Below are 18,371 nucleotides of genomic sequence, written 5' to 3'. Positions count from 1 at the left end.
GATTTGTCCTAAACTTAGTGGATTTAAATAAGTCTAATTCAGCTATTTACTTGATATTTGTCCCAACATGTGAATGTTTGCCAAATGAGCTCTTATTATTATGAGCTGATATTTAAAATTTACTTCAGTCACAACTCTTTCTATGTTACTTTTTTACTTTACTGTTTTTGTCACAATTTACACAGAAATGTACAATTCCGACCTCTCAAAAATCTGTTTTTGATAGGCCCATAAACGTCTACTTGGGGGCATTTGATGCAGATTATGGAAATGTTCAAATCTTAAAATGTGCCGCAGCTGTTTCATTGTTAGTACAGTCTTATAACATTTACATTCAACCAAACCCTAAGGTTCCCCTCAACTTTAGAGACAACTAAAAGATCAAATGTAAGAGTGTTTTTGTAATCATATAAAACAGCTTGTTTAAAATGTGTATTTGTTACTTTCTTTGCAGTATACAACAGACAACAATAGAATAACAAATAAATTAACACAAAATACAAAATAAGTCATTTACAGACACTTCTGTCAGCAGTCCTCTAATCTACAACTGAGGTGGTTCATTAACACGGGTTACATTTCTGTAGTCATAAATGGTTTAACTGTTGTCCAATATACCACTGATATGTTTTATGACACTCAAGCATGCTCTTAAGCTCTTTATACTGGCAGCTGCCTATAAAGACCAGCAAGAGAGTGCAAGAACATACACTGTAAGCTATTTTTTAAACTGCCGCACTCTGCTGCCAGTCGTGTTTTACACCACTCTGCAGTGGGGGAACCATGTGACGCCCGAAAGGCAAACAAATAATATAAATAAAAAATAAATTGATTTTTTTTCACTTTCAATTTGGAAAAGGCTGTTGAACAGAATTACATGGACATATTATTGTAGTGGGAGGAAAAAAATTTACATTTACATTTTCAAGTATGGTAAGCGTGGTTATGACAAAGTGACGGCAACACTGTCAGTGCTCTTTTCCATGTCACAGTCTTTGTCCGAGGATGACGCAGAGGCTGGTGTGTCTCTGAGAGGGTTTGGGCCACCGCTAGTCTGCCCTAAACCTTTATTTGGGAGGTCTGCTGTAGGCTCGGCCTCAGGTTCCTGCTGTGGAGCCGTGGCTACAAATAAAACAAAAAACAGCCCAAACTAATTACAACTACCGTAAGAAATGAATGGTGGTTATACAGGCATGCAAATGGAGAGCATAAGAAAATACAGTCTTTGTTTTTGTCAATATGATCCTCAGCATGTTAGTGACGACATGCGCTGTTACCTGACTGAGTGCAAGACTTCATGTGTTCTGGCCAGTGGGCTTGCTGACAGGGGTAATCACAGTAGCTGGTATTCCAGCAGCAGTAGAAGATTGCCTCTTTCCTGCAGTTAGCACACCACTGTTTCTTCTTTGTCTCATCCACTGCTTGCTGCTTCTCCAGCTCCATCTGTTTCTTCACCTCGCTCACCAACCTCTCCCTCTCCTGCTCCAGACTTTGCCGCATCTCTGCCATCGTAAGCTCTACATTGAAGAACACAAGCGTGACCAAACACGGGTAGAACTAATTGTACAGTGTGAGGGGAAAAAAAGACTGCACGGTTACGTTGACTGATAAAGTTCACACCAAGATTGTGCTTCATTTCGGACAACTCTTGCTGATGCAACCACTGTAATTTCTCTATTTCAATCCTCAGTCTTCTTATCTGTAAAAAAAAAAAAGAAAAAGATAAAGGCATACGAGGATAAGGAAATGAGCTGAATCGTTTTCAGTCTATATGCAACCGAGAGCAACCACCTACCTCTGCTACTGTATTCCCTGAAGGATTTTTTGAAAGGTCGTTGTAGATTTCACTCATTGTACCTTTAATTGCATCCATTATCTGAAAGAAAGAAGACAATTTTATGAGGATGTGTCATTAAAAATGATATACTTTGCCTCTCACCCAGACTAATAACACAAAGGCTGTTCTGTCACTAATATGTAGTTTTAAAGTTACCCAGTGCTAATGTATCTTGTGTATTTTTACTACACCAGCAGTGTTTCCAGTGAAAACATAAAACAAATTGCTTGTCTAAGAAAATATGCACTAACTTTATTTGTGTACTTGGCAATGTCTGCCGCCACATCTGCCGAGGCAGTTGGGATATACAGGTCTGTTGCCACTGGTGAAGGTGCAGCAGCCGTGCCTAAACTCGACGCTGCCATCATGGCAACGGAAGCTGGGCTACTGGAAACCAGCGTGACAGCTGAAGTGGACGTGCTGAGTAGGGTGTCTTTTTGTTGAACAGCTGGAATAAGAAACACTATTATTCACATGGTGAAACATGCAAGTAGAACATTTTCACTGTAGCCATGAAATTGTAATATTCTAATTCATTTTGCTCTTTAGGTCTGTACGTTGTCTAACCACTCTTACATGAAGGAATCTTGACTTGTATTGAGTCACACAGTTTTAGGTCATACTTAGTTTAGCATACCGTGAAGCTTGTTTTTTACCTTTCACCGCCTGTCTGGTCTGATAGCGTGTGCTTTGTGAAGAGGAGGAGACTGCTGTAGAGCCGTTTGCAGCTGCCTGGGTCTGGGTTAGCACTTGCGTCTGGCCTTGCCTGGGAGATGACGCCTGCATTTGTGTGGTTGCCACAGGTTGCTGGTTTTGCTGCTGACGTTGCACCTTCTGCATGTGCCATTTCTGAGAGGAGGTCTGAAATTTAGCTGTGGGATTCCACACTACAGCCCTCTGTACCACTGGCACTGTCTCTCTAGGCAGCAGAGGGCGCTGTTTCTTCAAAGCCGGTGTGGTCGAGGTGGAAGTGGAAGGGGGGGGTGTTGCAGTGGCACTGGATGCAGACGCGAGGCTGATGGTTGCAGGAGAAGGAGCAGTGAAGGAGACCACAGTGACAGGAATGGCCACAGGGGACTGCATGGAAACACTAGAGGGTGTGGAAGGTGCCGTGCTGTTTTGAGATGGGGGCGTTGACGTTACAGAAGCTTTACCTACAGGAAAAATCATATCTTATTTGCCAATTTTGCCCATACAAAGTTGATAAGGTTTAAACAAAATAAGGACTATAACATGAAGTGTTAGACGATTTCTAGTCAGACACACAGAGAAAGTATAACTGTCACCTTCAACTTTACCAGTAGTTGAATCTTTAACAGTAGCGCTGTCTTTTCTTCTCCTTTTCCTTTCCTTGCCACCTTGCTCCTCTCCAAGATCAATAACCAGTTCCCTCTCTGAGTCAGAGTCCTCCACTGGCACAGTCTGCTTTGTCTCTTGTTTCACCTGAGACTTTTCTCTGGGAACAGGTGATTCTTGAGGTGCTTTGCTTTTCTCTGGGCTCTCTTTTTCTACTTCACTGCTCGTTTTCTCTTTAGTTTGAGCGTCAGACACCGTCACACTGGCTTCGCCAGCTGCTGATTCAGTTGCTACAAGTAAATCAGCTCTACCCTCCTCTTCATTGCTGGGGGAAGGTTGGTCTTTGACATTAGTTTTGGTGGGTTCCTTCTGGGGCTCCTCACTGGGTGCTGTGTCTTGTTCATTCTTGGTCTTCTGCTCCTCATCGCTGCCATACTCACTGTCACTGGAGTCAGATTTATCAGTCTCTTCTGAGTCACTGTGTTCAACACCTTTGTACACATCCACAGAGATCTCACCAATACCTACAAAGCAATGAAAGAGGCTGTCACATCACAATAAACTGTGTCCTGGGACATATCTATGAAGAAGGTCCCAAAATGACAAAAACAAACAAAACCCAATTAATATTTCAATTATGGCACTGGTAACAAATTATCAACACAAAGGAATTACAAAACTGGCCTCAGTAGTATCTCTACTAACCCAACTGAGCCTTGCAACTCTCAATGGTTTTGTCTAAGTTCAGCTGGAAACGGCTCTTGATTTGTCTTTTTGGAGATGTGAGGACAGGTGTGGCTCCTTGTTTCTGCTGAACTGTTTCACTCAGCTCCTTTAGGTCCATATCTGCTTTACTTCGATCTAGAGAATGTGCATATGTACATGAGCAATAAGGAAAGGTTTTATGATTTGACAGTCATAGTGTGTGCAGTAGAAGTGGCTTTTAAAATAGAGGGAGACATTTTTAAACACATTATTGTGTGTTGTAGTTTTTGTTACAAAGACATAAAGGATTCACCTAGATTAAGGTTCAGAATACTTCCTGTCTGTGGTGTCTTCTCCTGCTTGGGGATGCCAGGAGCTTGAGAGGGTAATGATTTGGGGCTGTCCAAGGAACCACCTGCACCACCAGGTCGAGGATGAGCTGGTGAGACTGTCGATAGATATTTGTTTTGAAACAAGGTCTACTGTCTACACAATGCAGATATAAGCAGACAGATATATGCAATGCTTATTACATATATATGTTTTTAAATGATGTTATCACAGTTGCTTTATATCAGCAGATATACTGATTTCATTTTAAAGGTGACTACAGGTTTAGTAGTTGATAAATATATGAATAACCACATCTGCTAGCAACATACTGCTCATAGTTGATACAGGGGAGGACTTGGAGTGGCACTCACACACCTGTGCAGTCCATGGACTCCTCTCCTGTACTGAACTGGCTGTTTGATGCTTTTGTCTGGGACTTGTCGGTTGTTTCTTGTTCCCCATCTGAACCTGTATGAGCAGAGGAGTTGGTGCTCATGGGTGAGCGAGGCATGTCAGTGAGAGGGAGCCGGCGTCCTGCTGCGCTTCCTCCCACCCCAGCCCCAGGTAACAAGGTCCTGGTCAATGCAATTTTAGGCGATGCGGTCATATCAAAACTCAGCTTGATCTTTTCTTGCTTCTCAGGTTTGATGGGACCTGACGAGGGGTTAGAAGGATCCAGGAGCATCTGAAAATTATTGTCCGGCGTGTACGGCGTCCTGAAGGGGGCGTAATTAAACACTCCAAACTTCTTTCTCATATTCTCCACATAGACCTCCATCTCTTGCATGGCACTGTTGAAAATGCTTTTGGTCTTCTTTACAGAAAAAGGAATTTCCTTGGACATGAGGTAACAATTGTTTAAAGGAACCCAGGCCCTGAAAGAAGAAGATCAATAATATGTCTCTCGTTTTAACACAAAGACTGTAATATGCCACCAAGCCCAAGAAACTGAAGAGCAAAGCACTGATACCTGTCGTGCTGCCCAAAGAAGCGAGCATCCACCTGCCCATCTTTGTCCCGCAGAGCTTTAGCAGGCCAGAATGGAAACCCTTTCAGTTTGGCCCACACTAGAGGGTGCGGGTTACTCTGCAGACATACAGTAAAACACTGGAACTACAGAGTTGTACTCTAAAGATTTGTACATTTGAGAAGGTTCTGATAGCATGATCAGCAGAAACTTCAGGTAACTCAGCTTACACAAGGCTCACAGAACCAGTTGTCTCTCTTTTGGCACGCAGATAAATAACACTCAGGGCAAACTTCAATCTCATTCATCTGAAAACAAAATGAAACAAATAAATGTGCATTTAAAGATGGCTAAATTAAGTTTCAGATGTCATAGTGTTACCCATAATGAAAAGTAAAGTAATATTTACCTCATGTTCACAGATTTTTACTATCACCTTAGCTGTAGTTGTAAGTTTGTGGTTGCCTGAAATAAGGACATGCAATTAGGTAAAAACTTTTAAATCTTTTAGTTATACGGTTATTTTATATAAGACAGAATTACTGTTAATTGTCCTCATCTGGAAATGCACTCTAATAACACATTAATATCAGCTAATCTGAGGAAAGTGTAATTATCTGCTATTAACACAGTCATGCATCGTGTGCATTACTATACTCATTATACCATAACTGTAGATAAGTGTAATACAGCTCACACATCGAGGAGCATACCTCCGTTGTATATAATACAATTGTGCAAGATCCATTTTGCATCCGCCAAAAAGGCCTCTGTGCAGCCATACATTTTCTTTTTGACATTCTGTGGTGACAAAAAGAAATGATGTTCAAATGTCAAATGATTCAACTTTTCCACATTTACACTATCCAATCGTCGCGACTGCTCAACGTATTACCTTCTCAAGTGTGCAGAGATCCATAGGATGAAATATATACTCTGCATAATCAGGATGCTGTTCAAGAGACACGGGTTTCTGGAATGGTTCAGTCTAGGATTATGTAAACAGAGAAGAGAGTGAAGCTAAATAAACTCAACTAAACCTTAGCTTTTTTTCAATATTTATTACACCTTAACCTAAATCTTATTTTTCAACACCTGTCCCCTCTGCCACAAACCAACATGCTACCACCATGCTACTACTAAAAGTTCTAAAAGCCGCTTCAAACAGAAGGAGGAATACTAGTGGAGGAAGAAATCATGACGGGGTCTTGTTAGTGGTGTAATTGATTACCCAATTATAAGTCTTTCTCTGCGTGGAAGCTGCATGGGGGGAGCGAGATGACAAGCGGGGATGATCCTGAAAGAGAGTGAGAGGGGCAGCTGTATCCTCACCACCAGCTAGGATATTTACTTTCATGGTTTCCAGCCATGTCAGGCCCATCATTATCAAATGATTGTTAGTTGTGTTATTAGAAATTATTAGCACATGCAAATCAATATTATACCATGCTGGACTGTTTGTGAGGAGGTTGCACCTCAGGATGTGCAGATTATCTGATATGACAGATGGTAGTACAGTTATCGTTTGGCTGCAAAAGGTGTCTAAAAATCACCACTGGTCAGCAAAGAGGAGATGCCAAAATCCCAGTGATATACTGCATGTGAACATACACATGAAAAAGAAATTTGTGCCTTCAAACTTTTTAGCAGCACGAATTTCTGGAAACACAGGGGTAACAGAATACTTACACCTGGTTGTTTCATCTTCTGCAGGGCAAACTTTAGCAGGTAAGACAGCTGATCTATAGTAAGCATCATCATGGCTTTGCTTTGAGTCTCTATACACTCGGCAACTGTTATTTTCTAAAAGACACCAGGAGAAAACAAACACTTTTGTTATATCTGCACTGAGCATATGAAAGCCTGACAACCTATCTTTGTCATCTACAATCCATACTTACTGGTTGGTCTTATTTTATTAAGCCAATATAAGTACAGGATTAACCTACGCTTTACAACACTAATATATTTTTCACATTCCTGAGTGAGTACCTCACACTCCGGACAGAACCAGTCGCCCTCGGGCTCGGCTGGTAGTTTGAGACACTTGGCGTGGTACACCCTGGGGCAGAGCTCACAGCAGAGCACCTGGCCCTCGCGGTGGCACAACCAGCAGTAGAAGTCATTCCTGCCGTCCTGCGGTACAACATCAACAGGGTCTGTGGTGAGTGCTGGCTGCTTCACATAGTAAAAGGGACCATGTCTTAGTTCTGACTGGAATGCAGGCAAAAGAAACACAAAGTTGGGGGAGATCAAAATCAGGCCAGAGATTAGAGAAGCCAAGCAGACATGCAAAGCATTGACAAAAAGCACACAGAAGTTACCATCCAAAACACAGACTGACTCTCTTACACACTGACTGCTGTTTTATGAATCTACCATAAAAGAATTACAAGTCCAGTTATTCTAGGTAATGTAGCTTCATTCCGTGATTTCAGTCTGTGTTTTATAACATAAAAGGGGAAAACAGTGTGGACAATCTTGATGGGAATCAAGGTTGAGGGGATAACTAATTATTTACAAAGGACAACATAATGGGCAATGTGATTTACCACCAATCATTTATCTAATGCAATCATATTATCTCTGGGCACTCTGGGGACTTCAATCATGCCTCACTATCTGTCACTCTCCCTAACTTCTCCCAGTATGTTGACTGCCATACAAGGGACAGCAAAACCCTGGATCTATTGTTTGCCAACACAAAGCAGGCTAACAGTGCATCACCCCTCATCCTGCTTGGCCACTCAGACCACAACCTGGTCCTTCTCCACCCCACTTACACTCCTATGGTGAAGAGGAACTCCCCCACGAAGAAAGTGATAAGGGTGTGGTCTGAGGAACGCACTGAGGCCCTAAGAGACTGTTTTGAATGCACAGACTGGCAGGAACTCTGCAAGCCTCACGGTGAGGACATCGACGCCCTCACCCACTGCATCACGGACTACTTTACTTTACTTTACTGTGTTGAGAACACTGTGCCTTACCAAGAAAATACAGTGTTTCTCAAACAATAAACCGTGGGTCTCCCCACAACTGAAGGCCCTTCTGAACAAGAAGAAGAGGGCTTTCTGGTCGGGAGACAAGGAGGGACTTAAGAAAGTCCAAAAGGATCTTAAATACAAGATCCGAGAAGGCAAGGAGTGCTTCAGGAGGAAGACGGAAAACCAACTCCAACAGAAAAACATCAGAGAAGTCTGGAGGAACATGAAACAAATCTCTGGCCACTTCCAGGACAATGGAGGAGCCACAGTGTCTGCTGGCCGGGGGTGGGCTAACAACTTGAATCTGTTTTTAACAGATTTGACAATGGCCCACTTATCACCTCTCCCACCCCCCAGGTTCCATTAACCCTCCTCCAGTTGCCGCCCCCCCGGGTGCAATGCCATTGTCACCTGAGCTCTCCTCTCACCACAACCCTGCTTCAACCCTATCCACACATCTACCCACAACAGAGCCAGCCCCACCCTCCATTCCAGCCCAGCCTCACATCTACTTCACAGCTGAGAAATCAGCTCAAGAGGACGAAGGCAAGGAAGGCAGCAGGTCCGGATGGAATCTGCTCCAGACTGCTCAGGGACTGTGCAGACCAGCTCTGTCAGGTGGCCCTGTACATCTTCAACCTGAGCCTGAGCTTGGAGAGGGTTCCTGAACTGTGAAAGACTTCCTGTGTGGTTCCTGTGCCAAAAATCGCACAACCCAGGGAGCCCAACCACTTCAGGCCTGTTGCCTTGACTTCTCATCTGATGAAGACCATGGAAAGGCTCATCCTGCACCACCTTCGGCCACTGGTGGGCTCAGTGATGTTCGCCTACCGTTCTGGAATTGGGGTGGATAACGCTGTCATCTACCTGTTACACCGATCCCTCTCTCACCTAGAGCAGGCGGGGAGCACTGTGAGGATCATGTTTTTTGACTTCTCCAGTGCTTTCAACACCAACCAACCTGCACTACTGAGAGGAAAGCTGGAGGGAGCCGGAGTAGGCAAACAGCTGACTACATGGACCATCGACTACCTTACCAACAGACAACAGTATGTGAGGCTCCATGACTGTGTGTCCGAGGTGGTAATCTGCAGCACGGGGGCACCACAGGGCACGGTTCTCTCACCTTTCCTGTTCAGCCTTTACACTTCAGACTTCTGTTATAATTCGGACGATTGCCATATACAGAAGTTCTCAGATGATACAGCCATCATTGGATGCGTATCAGACGGGAATGATCAGGAATACAGGGGGGTCGTCAGTGACTTTGTTGGCTGGTCTGAGACCAATGTACTCCAAATCAACACCGGCAAGACAAAGGAGATGATCATAGACTTCAGGAGGAAGTCACCCCCTACAACACCGGTGAACATCCAAGGGAAAGACATTGAGATAGTGGACTCTTATAAGTACCTGGGTGTTCACCTCAACAATAAACTGGACTGGACTACAAATACAGACGTCCTGTATAAGAAGGGTCAGAGTCGACTCCACCTGCTGAGGAGACTGAGGTCCTTCGGAGTCTGCAGGACTCTGTTAAGGACATTCTATGACACTGTGGTAGCATCTGCCCTTTCCTATGCAGTGGCCTGCTGGGGGAGTGGATGCACGGACAGGGACAGGAACAGGATTGACAAACTGGTGCGGAGGTCTAGCTCCGTGCTGGGATGTCCCCTGGAGTCTGTAGAGGTGGTTGGCAAGAGGAGGATGTTAGTAAAGCTGACATCCATCATGAACAACCCACATCACCCACTGCATGAGTATGTGAGTGGGTTGAGCAGCTCCTTTAGTCAGAGATTGAAACACCCTCACTGCAGGAAGGAGCGCTTTCGCAGATCATTCATCCCAACAGCAGTTAGACTCTATAACTCCTCAATCACGATGTCATAAGTCACTGGACACTGTGAACATCCACGGTCACCACTTCATGCATAATGGACCTTCCATGTGTATGGACATGTGCAGGTATATATGTATACATATGTATATTTAGTGTGTACATGTGTGTGTGTACATGTCTATAAATAGGAATAGTAGTGGTACAATAGTTATGTCAAGCTATATAGTTTATGTCTTCCATATTTCCAACCATATCCATAATCACATACTGTGTATGCTGCCATTGTATATAGTGTATTATCTTACTTTTTTTCACTGATTGTACTTATTTGTATTTTTGTATTTCCTTCTGATATCTGTACCTGAGCTGAGGTGACACAAAAACTTCCCCGTTGTGGGATCAATAAAGTCTTATCTTATCTTATCTTAATGTAAATTTGTGATTTGCTTTGAGCAGAAAGCAAGCAAAGCGTTCACATGGCAATGCAAGCTAAATCATAAGCCACAAGTAATCATGTAATTATTATAGTACAGATTGTAGGGAATTTTACTGAAATACTGGCAACTATAAAAGCATTTGTTAAAATTACAGCTGCACAGACTTCATTTTCACATAATACTCAGGCATTAACAGTATTAATCAGGTCAAAACTAACAGACAAACATAAAAAATATTGGACATGGCCTCTAAATCTTATATAAGCCCTATCAGAAACTTCCCAACGATATAATACATCACAAAAGAATTATCTTGTGCTATTAAAATTGTGTAACTTATTGAAGTCTGAGTTGACTTAAACTTCATGAATACTGTAGCCTGATTTGTCCATGCCTTTCACATTCAGAAGGGACAATATCCACTGCTCTTTGCAGTAAATAAATCTGGCATCTTGAATACACCTTTTGGCAAAATCACCAGTGATTGGTAATGATACAATATCTATATAGGCTAGTGCAGGATATTTAATCCCATATATTGAAAAGCAAAAATTCAAAAGAGTGAAGTGCTGATATTTTCTAGTAACATGTGATTCTCTCCTAAATATTTTGGATCATCTATTATTACAAATTTGAACAAAACCCCCTAAAACCCTTTTACATTATCAGTGCCACTAGATAAGAAACAAAATATTTTTGTAATTATCTGTGAAAAATGAGCCTTTAATTAAGATAATACATAAGAGCAAAATATATTTTCTTTTAACTATATAAATGTATCTTTAAAAAGTTTGGACTGTTGATATTTTTTATCAATTTTACTTAGGGCTGCACGATTAATCGTTAGAAAATCGCGATCTCGATTCATACTTATGTGCGATCTCATTTCCAAATGACAACGATTTAAAAAAAAAAAAAAAAAAAAGACGACGACGATTGTACCGCATTTTGATCCGGGACGTACTCTGCATGAAAACAAGCGCTCACTTTTCCTGCTCAACATATGACAAGGGCGGAGCCTTATACCACGTGATACAGAAGCTGTGCCGTGTGAAGCTAAAATTGGCAGGGAAAAAACAACGGAGAGCACGACAGGGATGACGAGAAAGTGACAGGAGAAAATCCGTTCCGGTCAACCACCCAAACATCAATAACGGGAACCTTATACAGCGCTTCCCTAGACCCGTCGAACTCTCGCAGGCACAAAGAAATTACGGAGGCTATCACTTATCACCTGACCAAAGATATGGCTCCCATCAACACTGTGCAAAACGAGGGATTTAGGAAAATGATCAACACCCTAGACAAACGCTACACAGTGCCGTCCCGCAACTATTTTTCTATTGTTGCACTACCTGCTCTATACACGCAGCGTCGAGCAACGGTGGAGACGGAATTTCAAGCAGTACAACATTTTGCGGCAACAACAAAACGTGAGACATTTGTTGTTTTTATGTTTATTTATTGTTTTTATGTTCAGTCTCAACTGTTACGAAGTTGATGTGCAGTTAATAAGTGCAATAAATATTTATACTGGAAAAGAAAATCGTGAGAGAATCGTGATCTCAATTCTAAGCCAAAAAATCGTGATTCTCATTTTATGCAAAATCGTGCAGCCATAAAATATGATCAACTAGTTGTTGCTGTGTTATTATTATAAATATAGTTTATTTATAAAAAAAAAAAAATCCTCAGCTGTGAACTGACTGGTACCTGGTCTTTGCTGCTGCTAACAGCACCTGGTTTCTTCTTCTTTTTCACTGGGCACGGTGAGGTCTCAGCAGACGAGTGACCGTTGGATGACTGAGAAGGACTGGGCATCTTTCTTTTTGGTGCCACCCTTTCTGTTGAACCAGCCTCTGAAACTGCAGACAATAATCAGAGATCAAACAGACATATTGATTCTAAAAGCAGGAAAAAGTATCAGAAATGACAACCATCTTTTCTTGAACTCACACAACTGAGTGGCGCCACTAAAATAGCTTCTTTCAGATGTAATCTTACTTGCAAGGGGTTGCCACAGGTGAACTGTGAGTTAGCTCGTCTAATTCATAGTAATAAACCAAACCAAAATCACTTTACACATAAAAAGTTTAGAAACGCTGCAGGTGGAGAAAGAGAGCCTTACCATCTGAATACCTTGCATACTTTATTTTTACCTTTGGACCGTGTTGAGATCTCCATTTCTTCTGTTACAGCCTGTTCTTCTGTTTTTCCCTCTTCTTCTTCTTCCAAACTGAAAATAACATTGCCACAGGTATTCAAATGTGTAGTGCAGTCAAATGTAACAGTCAGCTGAAAATGTGTCATATTGTTATTTTTCTAAATGTTTCGGAAAAGGGGAAAAGACACCGCATGGTGTATGAGGAACGTTACTTTCTTAGTGTAATTACGATTGAACCAAATTGCACGTAAGAAAAAGGACCAGAATTAATAAAGCTCACTGCTGAATACAAAATAACCTCTCTTATTAATGACTTCCAGTTGTGAGGTTCATTAGTAGGTATGCAAGTGGTCAGGTTTTCTTAACCTTATTCTATAACTTTCTGGATCACCTCCTATCATGTGAAGAAAAGTTCTTTTAGAGAAAAAATGACAACAGGTTTCTGGTGAGAGTTGGGTCACATAGGCGAGAAGAAGTGTCTCAGTATTTCAAGAAAGGAGCTGAGCTAAAGTATTGCAGGTTTCAAAGACTTGATGTGAATGATATCCAGCAGTAAGTCTATGTCATGTCAAGAAATAATTCCTTTGATTTTCAAAGGTAAAAAAGGTGAGATTGACTTTAAAAGACAGAGTAAGCAAAACTTCAACAGCACAACACTACAAAACCTGAAAACAAATGCTCCACTGGTAATAGTCCTAACAATTTATGTGAATGTTTTGCAGCTAGAAGACTCAAAATGAGAGAGCAAACCAATATACCAGCAGCTCAGAACAAAGGCCACATCTTGATCTCAAGGAAAGTTAAAATTAACCAATACTGAGACAACATGAGTACAATGTGTGCTGCCATTCTCCATTTATTAGTATTAGACACTTTTCTCTACTGACCTAATAAATAGTAAATATGAAAACACAGGAAAGAAATGTCTGCGTTTTCTGACATCCAACAAGTTAACAGCATGTAAATAGTCTAAACAAAAAGTCATATTCATTAATCGAGCCAATACCAGCCACCGCATCGTAGTGGAAAGCACAATCACATCCACAGTTCTGTTGGAGAAAAAGAACATTCAAATGCAATCCAAAATGTGCTCTCAAACCAACAGGTTTTTTCTCATCTGAGTCACCTTGGTTTACAGGTGCTCTGTTGTCGTTTCTTTTGTTATTACGGTTTTCTCTGACGCCACAGCAGATGCAGTGGCCTCTGTGCTCAGATGAACCAGGTTTTTTCCATATTTATTTCCCTTACACTTCACAAAAACACCTTTTAAATGTATTGTTTTCATCCAGCTAGAATACTGCTTCCATTTCGATTATCTTGTTCCCCAACCCCCACACCCTTCAACCTCCTCAATCCCTACAGTAAGATGAAATGACATCCAGAAATACAGCACATCTACAGACAAAAATAAGAGTGCAGTGAAACTGCTTTACTGGCCTCCTCATCCAGCCTTTCTGGACAGCCTTAGACAGTTTACCCCTGCACCATCATGTCCTGTCCAGGCCAGGAAATACAACAACACACAAAGGGAAAGAGAGACAGGAGGGAACTCACTGCTGTCTATCCTGACAAAATCCCTTTATAAATCAGAGACCACAGCACGTTCAGTTCAGCACATTGTAACCCTGTAACCTTCTGACACATCCCCTTCCACACCCACCACTGCCATAACAATCATGCCTCAATGTAGGAAATGAACGGCATACCTTTTTTCCTTACTCACATACAGATTCTTCAGCCTATTCTTTAATCTTTATCTTTATCAATTGAGGACGTTGGGGGATGAGGGAAAAGATGGGTCCAGGTTTCCCAGAAGGCCTTCTCTCCCTGCTGCTCTCTCCTGCAATTGACAATCTTTAACCTCGGCTGCGAGCTGCCGATTGGCTCAAGCACCACACGGAGGTGCCTGATTGGGTGCTCAGCTCGGTGTGCCACACAGGCTCTCTTCTCCCCGCTCTCCTCAACCACAATGCTGCAATGCAGAGAGGACTGATCCTCGCTGTCACAAAAACAGTCGTGAAAACCAAGTCCCTCACTGCCTTAAAACTCCATCCAGTCATACTCTGGCTCTGTTCCTTTTATCAGACATGTAAGATGCAGCCCTACGGGCTTGACAAGGAGGGGATCAGATTCCTTCTCTCTGTGCTCTCAGCCAGTATATGTGTATGGCGTCCATTTTGAAGACTCTCTCTCTCTCTCTCTCTTTTTTCCTCACGCTCTCTCTCTTTGGCCAATGTGCACACTGCACACATAGCACGTACACACGGCACCAGTCAGATCTGCTGCACAGGACCACATGCAGCTTATGATGTGCCCCGGCATGCTGATATATAGCAAGGGCCCTAAAGGTGGACACAAAGATGAGGCTGAAAAATGTCACAGGCCTTTTACACACTATGGACTGCATAGCCTCCTTCCTCCATCTACTGTCAGCCTGAAAATCTGAGCACACAGTGTGACGTAAGCTGACCGTTAAAGCAGAGGTATTCATTTTTTTAAGCCAAATATATTTATTTCCTTACATCAAGTACCTCAAAGACATGGATACAAATAGCATACACAATTCAAACACAGTTCTCATAAAACATAAATACAGACTACGAGATAAAACAGATACACGCTTAAACGTTTGACACTAGGAAACCGTTCTTGGATACTCCTGGTAAAAAAGGAAAGCGTGATGAGCGAGGCACAGAAGTCACTAAGAATTACTAAGCAAATGACCAGTTTTCTGTGGGAAAACCATACCTTAAAACATGTTATATCTATTTAAACATGCGAGGAAGGACTCTGTAAAGGCACAAACCAAACTAAAAAGGCTGTATGTGTAGGTGTGAGTGTATCTGTACAAATCCTGAAAAAAAGCGTAGTGGAATTGGGGGGGATTAAACACATTACCAGACACCATTCACAGCAAACTGAGTGTTGACTTTGTTGTTTCAGTCCTTACAAATCGTTCCTGAACCCTGGTCAAGCACATTTATGAACACCATATTATATCCAGGCCATAACCCCACTGGTTACATTTGACTTGCTCTGTCCATTATAATCATTGTCAATAATATTACATGGTATATAAATAATGTTGCTAAACCGACAGAAAAATGACACAATCATTGACTGAATTTAAAATGTGTATCTTCTCCATGCACACAAAACACCAACACCATTATGCATAAACAGAATTCAATCTAACCTGGTCGACTTCAAAAAGGCTGCAAAAGCTTCTCTGGATGAGATGAGGTTTCTGTGCAGAGCCTTTTGAGAGGAAGTCCTTCCCTTCTTTCCTTCTGTCTTACATACAAATACTCAGTGTGCTTGGAGCAGAGGGACAGAAAGGGGAAGCTCTCTAAAATGGCTGACACTCAGCAGCAGAGAACAACACTGGGAGGCAGTGCACACCATTAAGCTCAGGCAGTTTTTCCAAGCTCGTGATAAATAAGCAGCTACAGCATATTTACTCAATAAATAATTTGTATTTTTATAATAATGATGATCAGCTCACAGGCTTTTTAACAGCATGTTTGTTTGTTTTTTGGGGGAGGTTGCATTCCCCTTTCTGGGGTGAACTGGGTTCCGGATGAAAATACAGTTTTATCATTTACAGTCTGTTCTTCCCTGCCGTGTTAGTCTGGCAAACAATTAACAAGAGTACCCTGCTGCCTTGCTCTCATTCTTGTTCGAGGTCTAAATTAAACTTGCTGTGCTGTCAGTTTACCATCTGTTAATTCCTCTGGGATCTCCTCTCTGAACTGCTCTCCCATCCTGCCTGGTTTCTCTCACTGGGCCTGTCAAAGGCCAGGGACAGTCACAGAACGTCACTTCTCTTTTGAACTTTACAAAAGGAAGCAGGTTTTCTTAGTCAGACCATACAATGACCTTGGATGTGACCTATGGCCCTCTACTATGCATATTCACAGAGCCAACCAGCTAGCAGAGGCTGTCTGTTATACTATACCATGCATTGCTCTCCTTCCAGGCTCCACTCCTGTGCTGTGAGTGACAAATATGCTTCCCCTCCCCCATTCTGTCAGACAAACCTATATTATTACTCAGGCACAGATCTGGTGCCTCATAGACAAAGTAGTATATGTGGAAAAAGATGAAAATAAAGCTTACCTCTGTGGATGCATGGCTAAATACTCTGTGTGATATGTCAATGCTTATTAAAACATGGAGGACAGCCCTGTCAGCCCTCACCCTGCTCAGAGCACAGCCACGGCTCTCCAAGCTGTCCGACTCAACTGTTCAGATAAAAGCTACGCTAGGACTGGCTCCATGTGCTGTCAGCATATAAGGCAGCTGCTGATTGGCTGGTGTATTTCCTGGCTGCTTGTCTTTTGTTTAGCACAGGCAAGCTGAAACGCAGTACTCAGAGCTAGCAGGAATCTCTAGGCCCAGATCAAAATAATCAGCCACTGACAACCCACACATAACAAGAAGCCTGCAGACAACTTGCTATAAAGGAGCTCTTCAGTACAGCTACGAACAGCAGTCAGCAGTCACATGCATAATAAACAGGCCCGTGTGGTGTTAGAAAGGAATTTGTCTCACAAGTTTCCACCCTCAAAGTAAGCTGACATCATGGGAAAGATAAAGAAACTGCTATGTAAATAAAAGCCAGTGGGTAGGCAGACACGACATGAAATGCACTCTGTGTGTTTGACCTGTAAAGGTTCAGTCTGAACACCAAATTACAGTCGTGTGTTTCAGTCATACCTGGGCCTTTGAACTGCTGTTGTTTGTTGTTAACAATGTGGTTGCAGTGGTTCAGTTTCTGTTATCACTTTCAACCATGCAGTATAATTCAATAAGAGTATAAGAATCTGTATGTTACTTTATATTTCATTGTAAAGGGTTCACACGTGTTTCTTTTTTACATTAAGCTTTATTTTCACTTCTAGCATTAAGTGAAACCTATAAAGCAAAAATTTAAAGTTGCCTAATTTTGACCAATTTTCTGTATAACCTTTTTTCAGTCTTTCCTGTCACTGAGGAGCGATTTTGAACCACTCTTCTTTATAATCCTGCATAAGTTCATTGAGGTTTGCGAGTATTTCTTTATGCACAGCTCTCTTAGGCCCTGGCACAGTGTTTCAGTCAGGCTGATGTCTGGTTGAACCACAAGAACACCTCAATTCTTTTCTTTTTCAGGCATTCTGTTGTGGATTTGTGTGTTTAGGATCATTGTTCAGCTGCATGATGCAGTTTCATGAAAGCTTTCACTATGGCAAAGCAAGCTCAAATAATTACCCCTCCACGACCATGCTTGACAGTTGGTATGGGGGTGTTTGTGCTGATATCCTGTGTTTGGTTTTGGTCAAACATCTCCACTTTGATCTCATCTGTTCAAAGGACATTGTTCCAGAGGTCTTGTAATTTACTCTGATGCTGCTTTGCAAAGCTAAGCGGCCCTGTAAATGTTCTTTTTGAGTGAAGAGGTTTTCTCCTGGCAACTCTTCCAAATAAGCCATACTTGTCGTTTTCTATTTTCTTTCTCTAATTGTAGTGTTATGAAAATTTGACGTTATAAACATTTAACATGCTAACTGTAAAGCTACCCTACATGTCTGTAGTCCAAATTGTAGCTCCTGGCTTTTTTGCAGTTTCTCTGAGCATTGTATAGGCTGACCTTGGGGTGAGCTTGCTGGGAAGATTGGCAGCTGTCTTTAATGTTTTCCACTGTTGAATAATCTGTCTCACTGTAGAATGACTGACTTCATGTTGTTCGGAAATGGAAATGAGGAGCAGCAATTACTTCTCTAAGATCACTGCTGATGTCTTTCTTCCTTAGCACTGTGTTAACAC

At 42.0% G+C, this 18,371-nt stretch overlaps 1 protein-coding gene across 4 annotated transcripts; it reads right to left on the bottom strand.

The window, feature by feature from the left end:
• Positions 1-127: 127 nt before the first annotated feature.
• Positions 128-16,826, bottom strand: zmynd8 (zinc finger, MYND-type containing 8). 4 transcript variants are annotated; one of them, XM_085405847.1, is made up of 22 exons: positions 16,683-16,773; positions 16,522-16,590; positions 12,559-12,635; positions 12,113-12,264; positions 7,131-7,352; positions 6,828-6,941; positions 6,370-6,435; positions 6,034-6,126; positions 5,852-5,939; positions 5,548-5,603; positions 5,369-5,446; positions 5,142-5,257; positions 4,547-5,046; positions 4,152-4,286; positions 3,839-3,994; positions 3,124-3,657; positions 2,494-2,991; positions 2,089-2,285; positions 1,796-1,876; positions 1,621-1,699; positions 1,278-1,517; positions 129-1,122 (listed from the first exon to the last, which is right to left on the bottom strand). In XM_085405847.1, exons 1-22 carry the CDS (start codon positions 16,694-16,696, stop codon positions 944-946), a joined length of 3,744 nt encoding a protein of 1,247 aa, XP_085261973.1. In that variant the 5' UTR covers positions 16,697-16,773; the 3' UTR covers positions 129-943. The 4 variants fall into 4 exon arrangements, with proteins under 4 accessions (XP_085261976.1, XP_085261973.1, XP_085261975.1 ...); XM_085405850.1 differs by lacking the exon at positions 6,370-6,435 and having other exon boundaries at positions 128-1,122; positions 3,136-3,657; positions 16,683-16,774; XM_085405849.1 differs by lacking the exon at positions 16,522-16,590 and having other exon boundaries at positions 16,683-16,826.
• Between the last annotated feature and the right edge of the window lie 1,545 nt (positions 16,827-18,371).

This window comes from Rhamphochromis longiceps, linkage group LG5 (genome assembly GCF_057381845.1).
Source record: "Rhamphochromis longiceps isolate RC_006_pf linkage group LG5, R_longiceps_female_GT1.1, whole genome shotgun sequence".
Lineage (NCBI taxonomy): Eukaryota > Metazoa > Chordata > Actinopteri > Cichliformes > Cichlidae > Rhamphochromis > Rhamphochromis longiceps.
This window is presented reverse-complemented; position numbering and strand designations above follow the sequence as displayed.

Excerpts from the sequence above, each read along its gene's own strand:
- zmynd8 (XM_085405847.1), bottom strand. Across the intron at positions 7,353-12,112 it reads TTAGCAGCAGCAAAGACCAG|TCAGAACTAAGACATGGTCC; the intron begins GTACCAGTCAGT and ends CCTGCATTCCAG. Across the intron at positions 5,258-5,368 it reads ACTGGTTCTGTGAGCCTTGT|AGTAACCCGCACCCTCTAGT; the intron begins GTAAGCTGAGTT and ends GTATGTCTGCAG.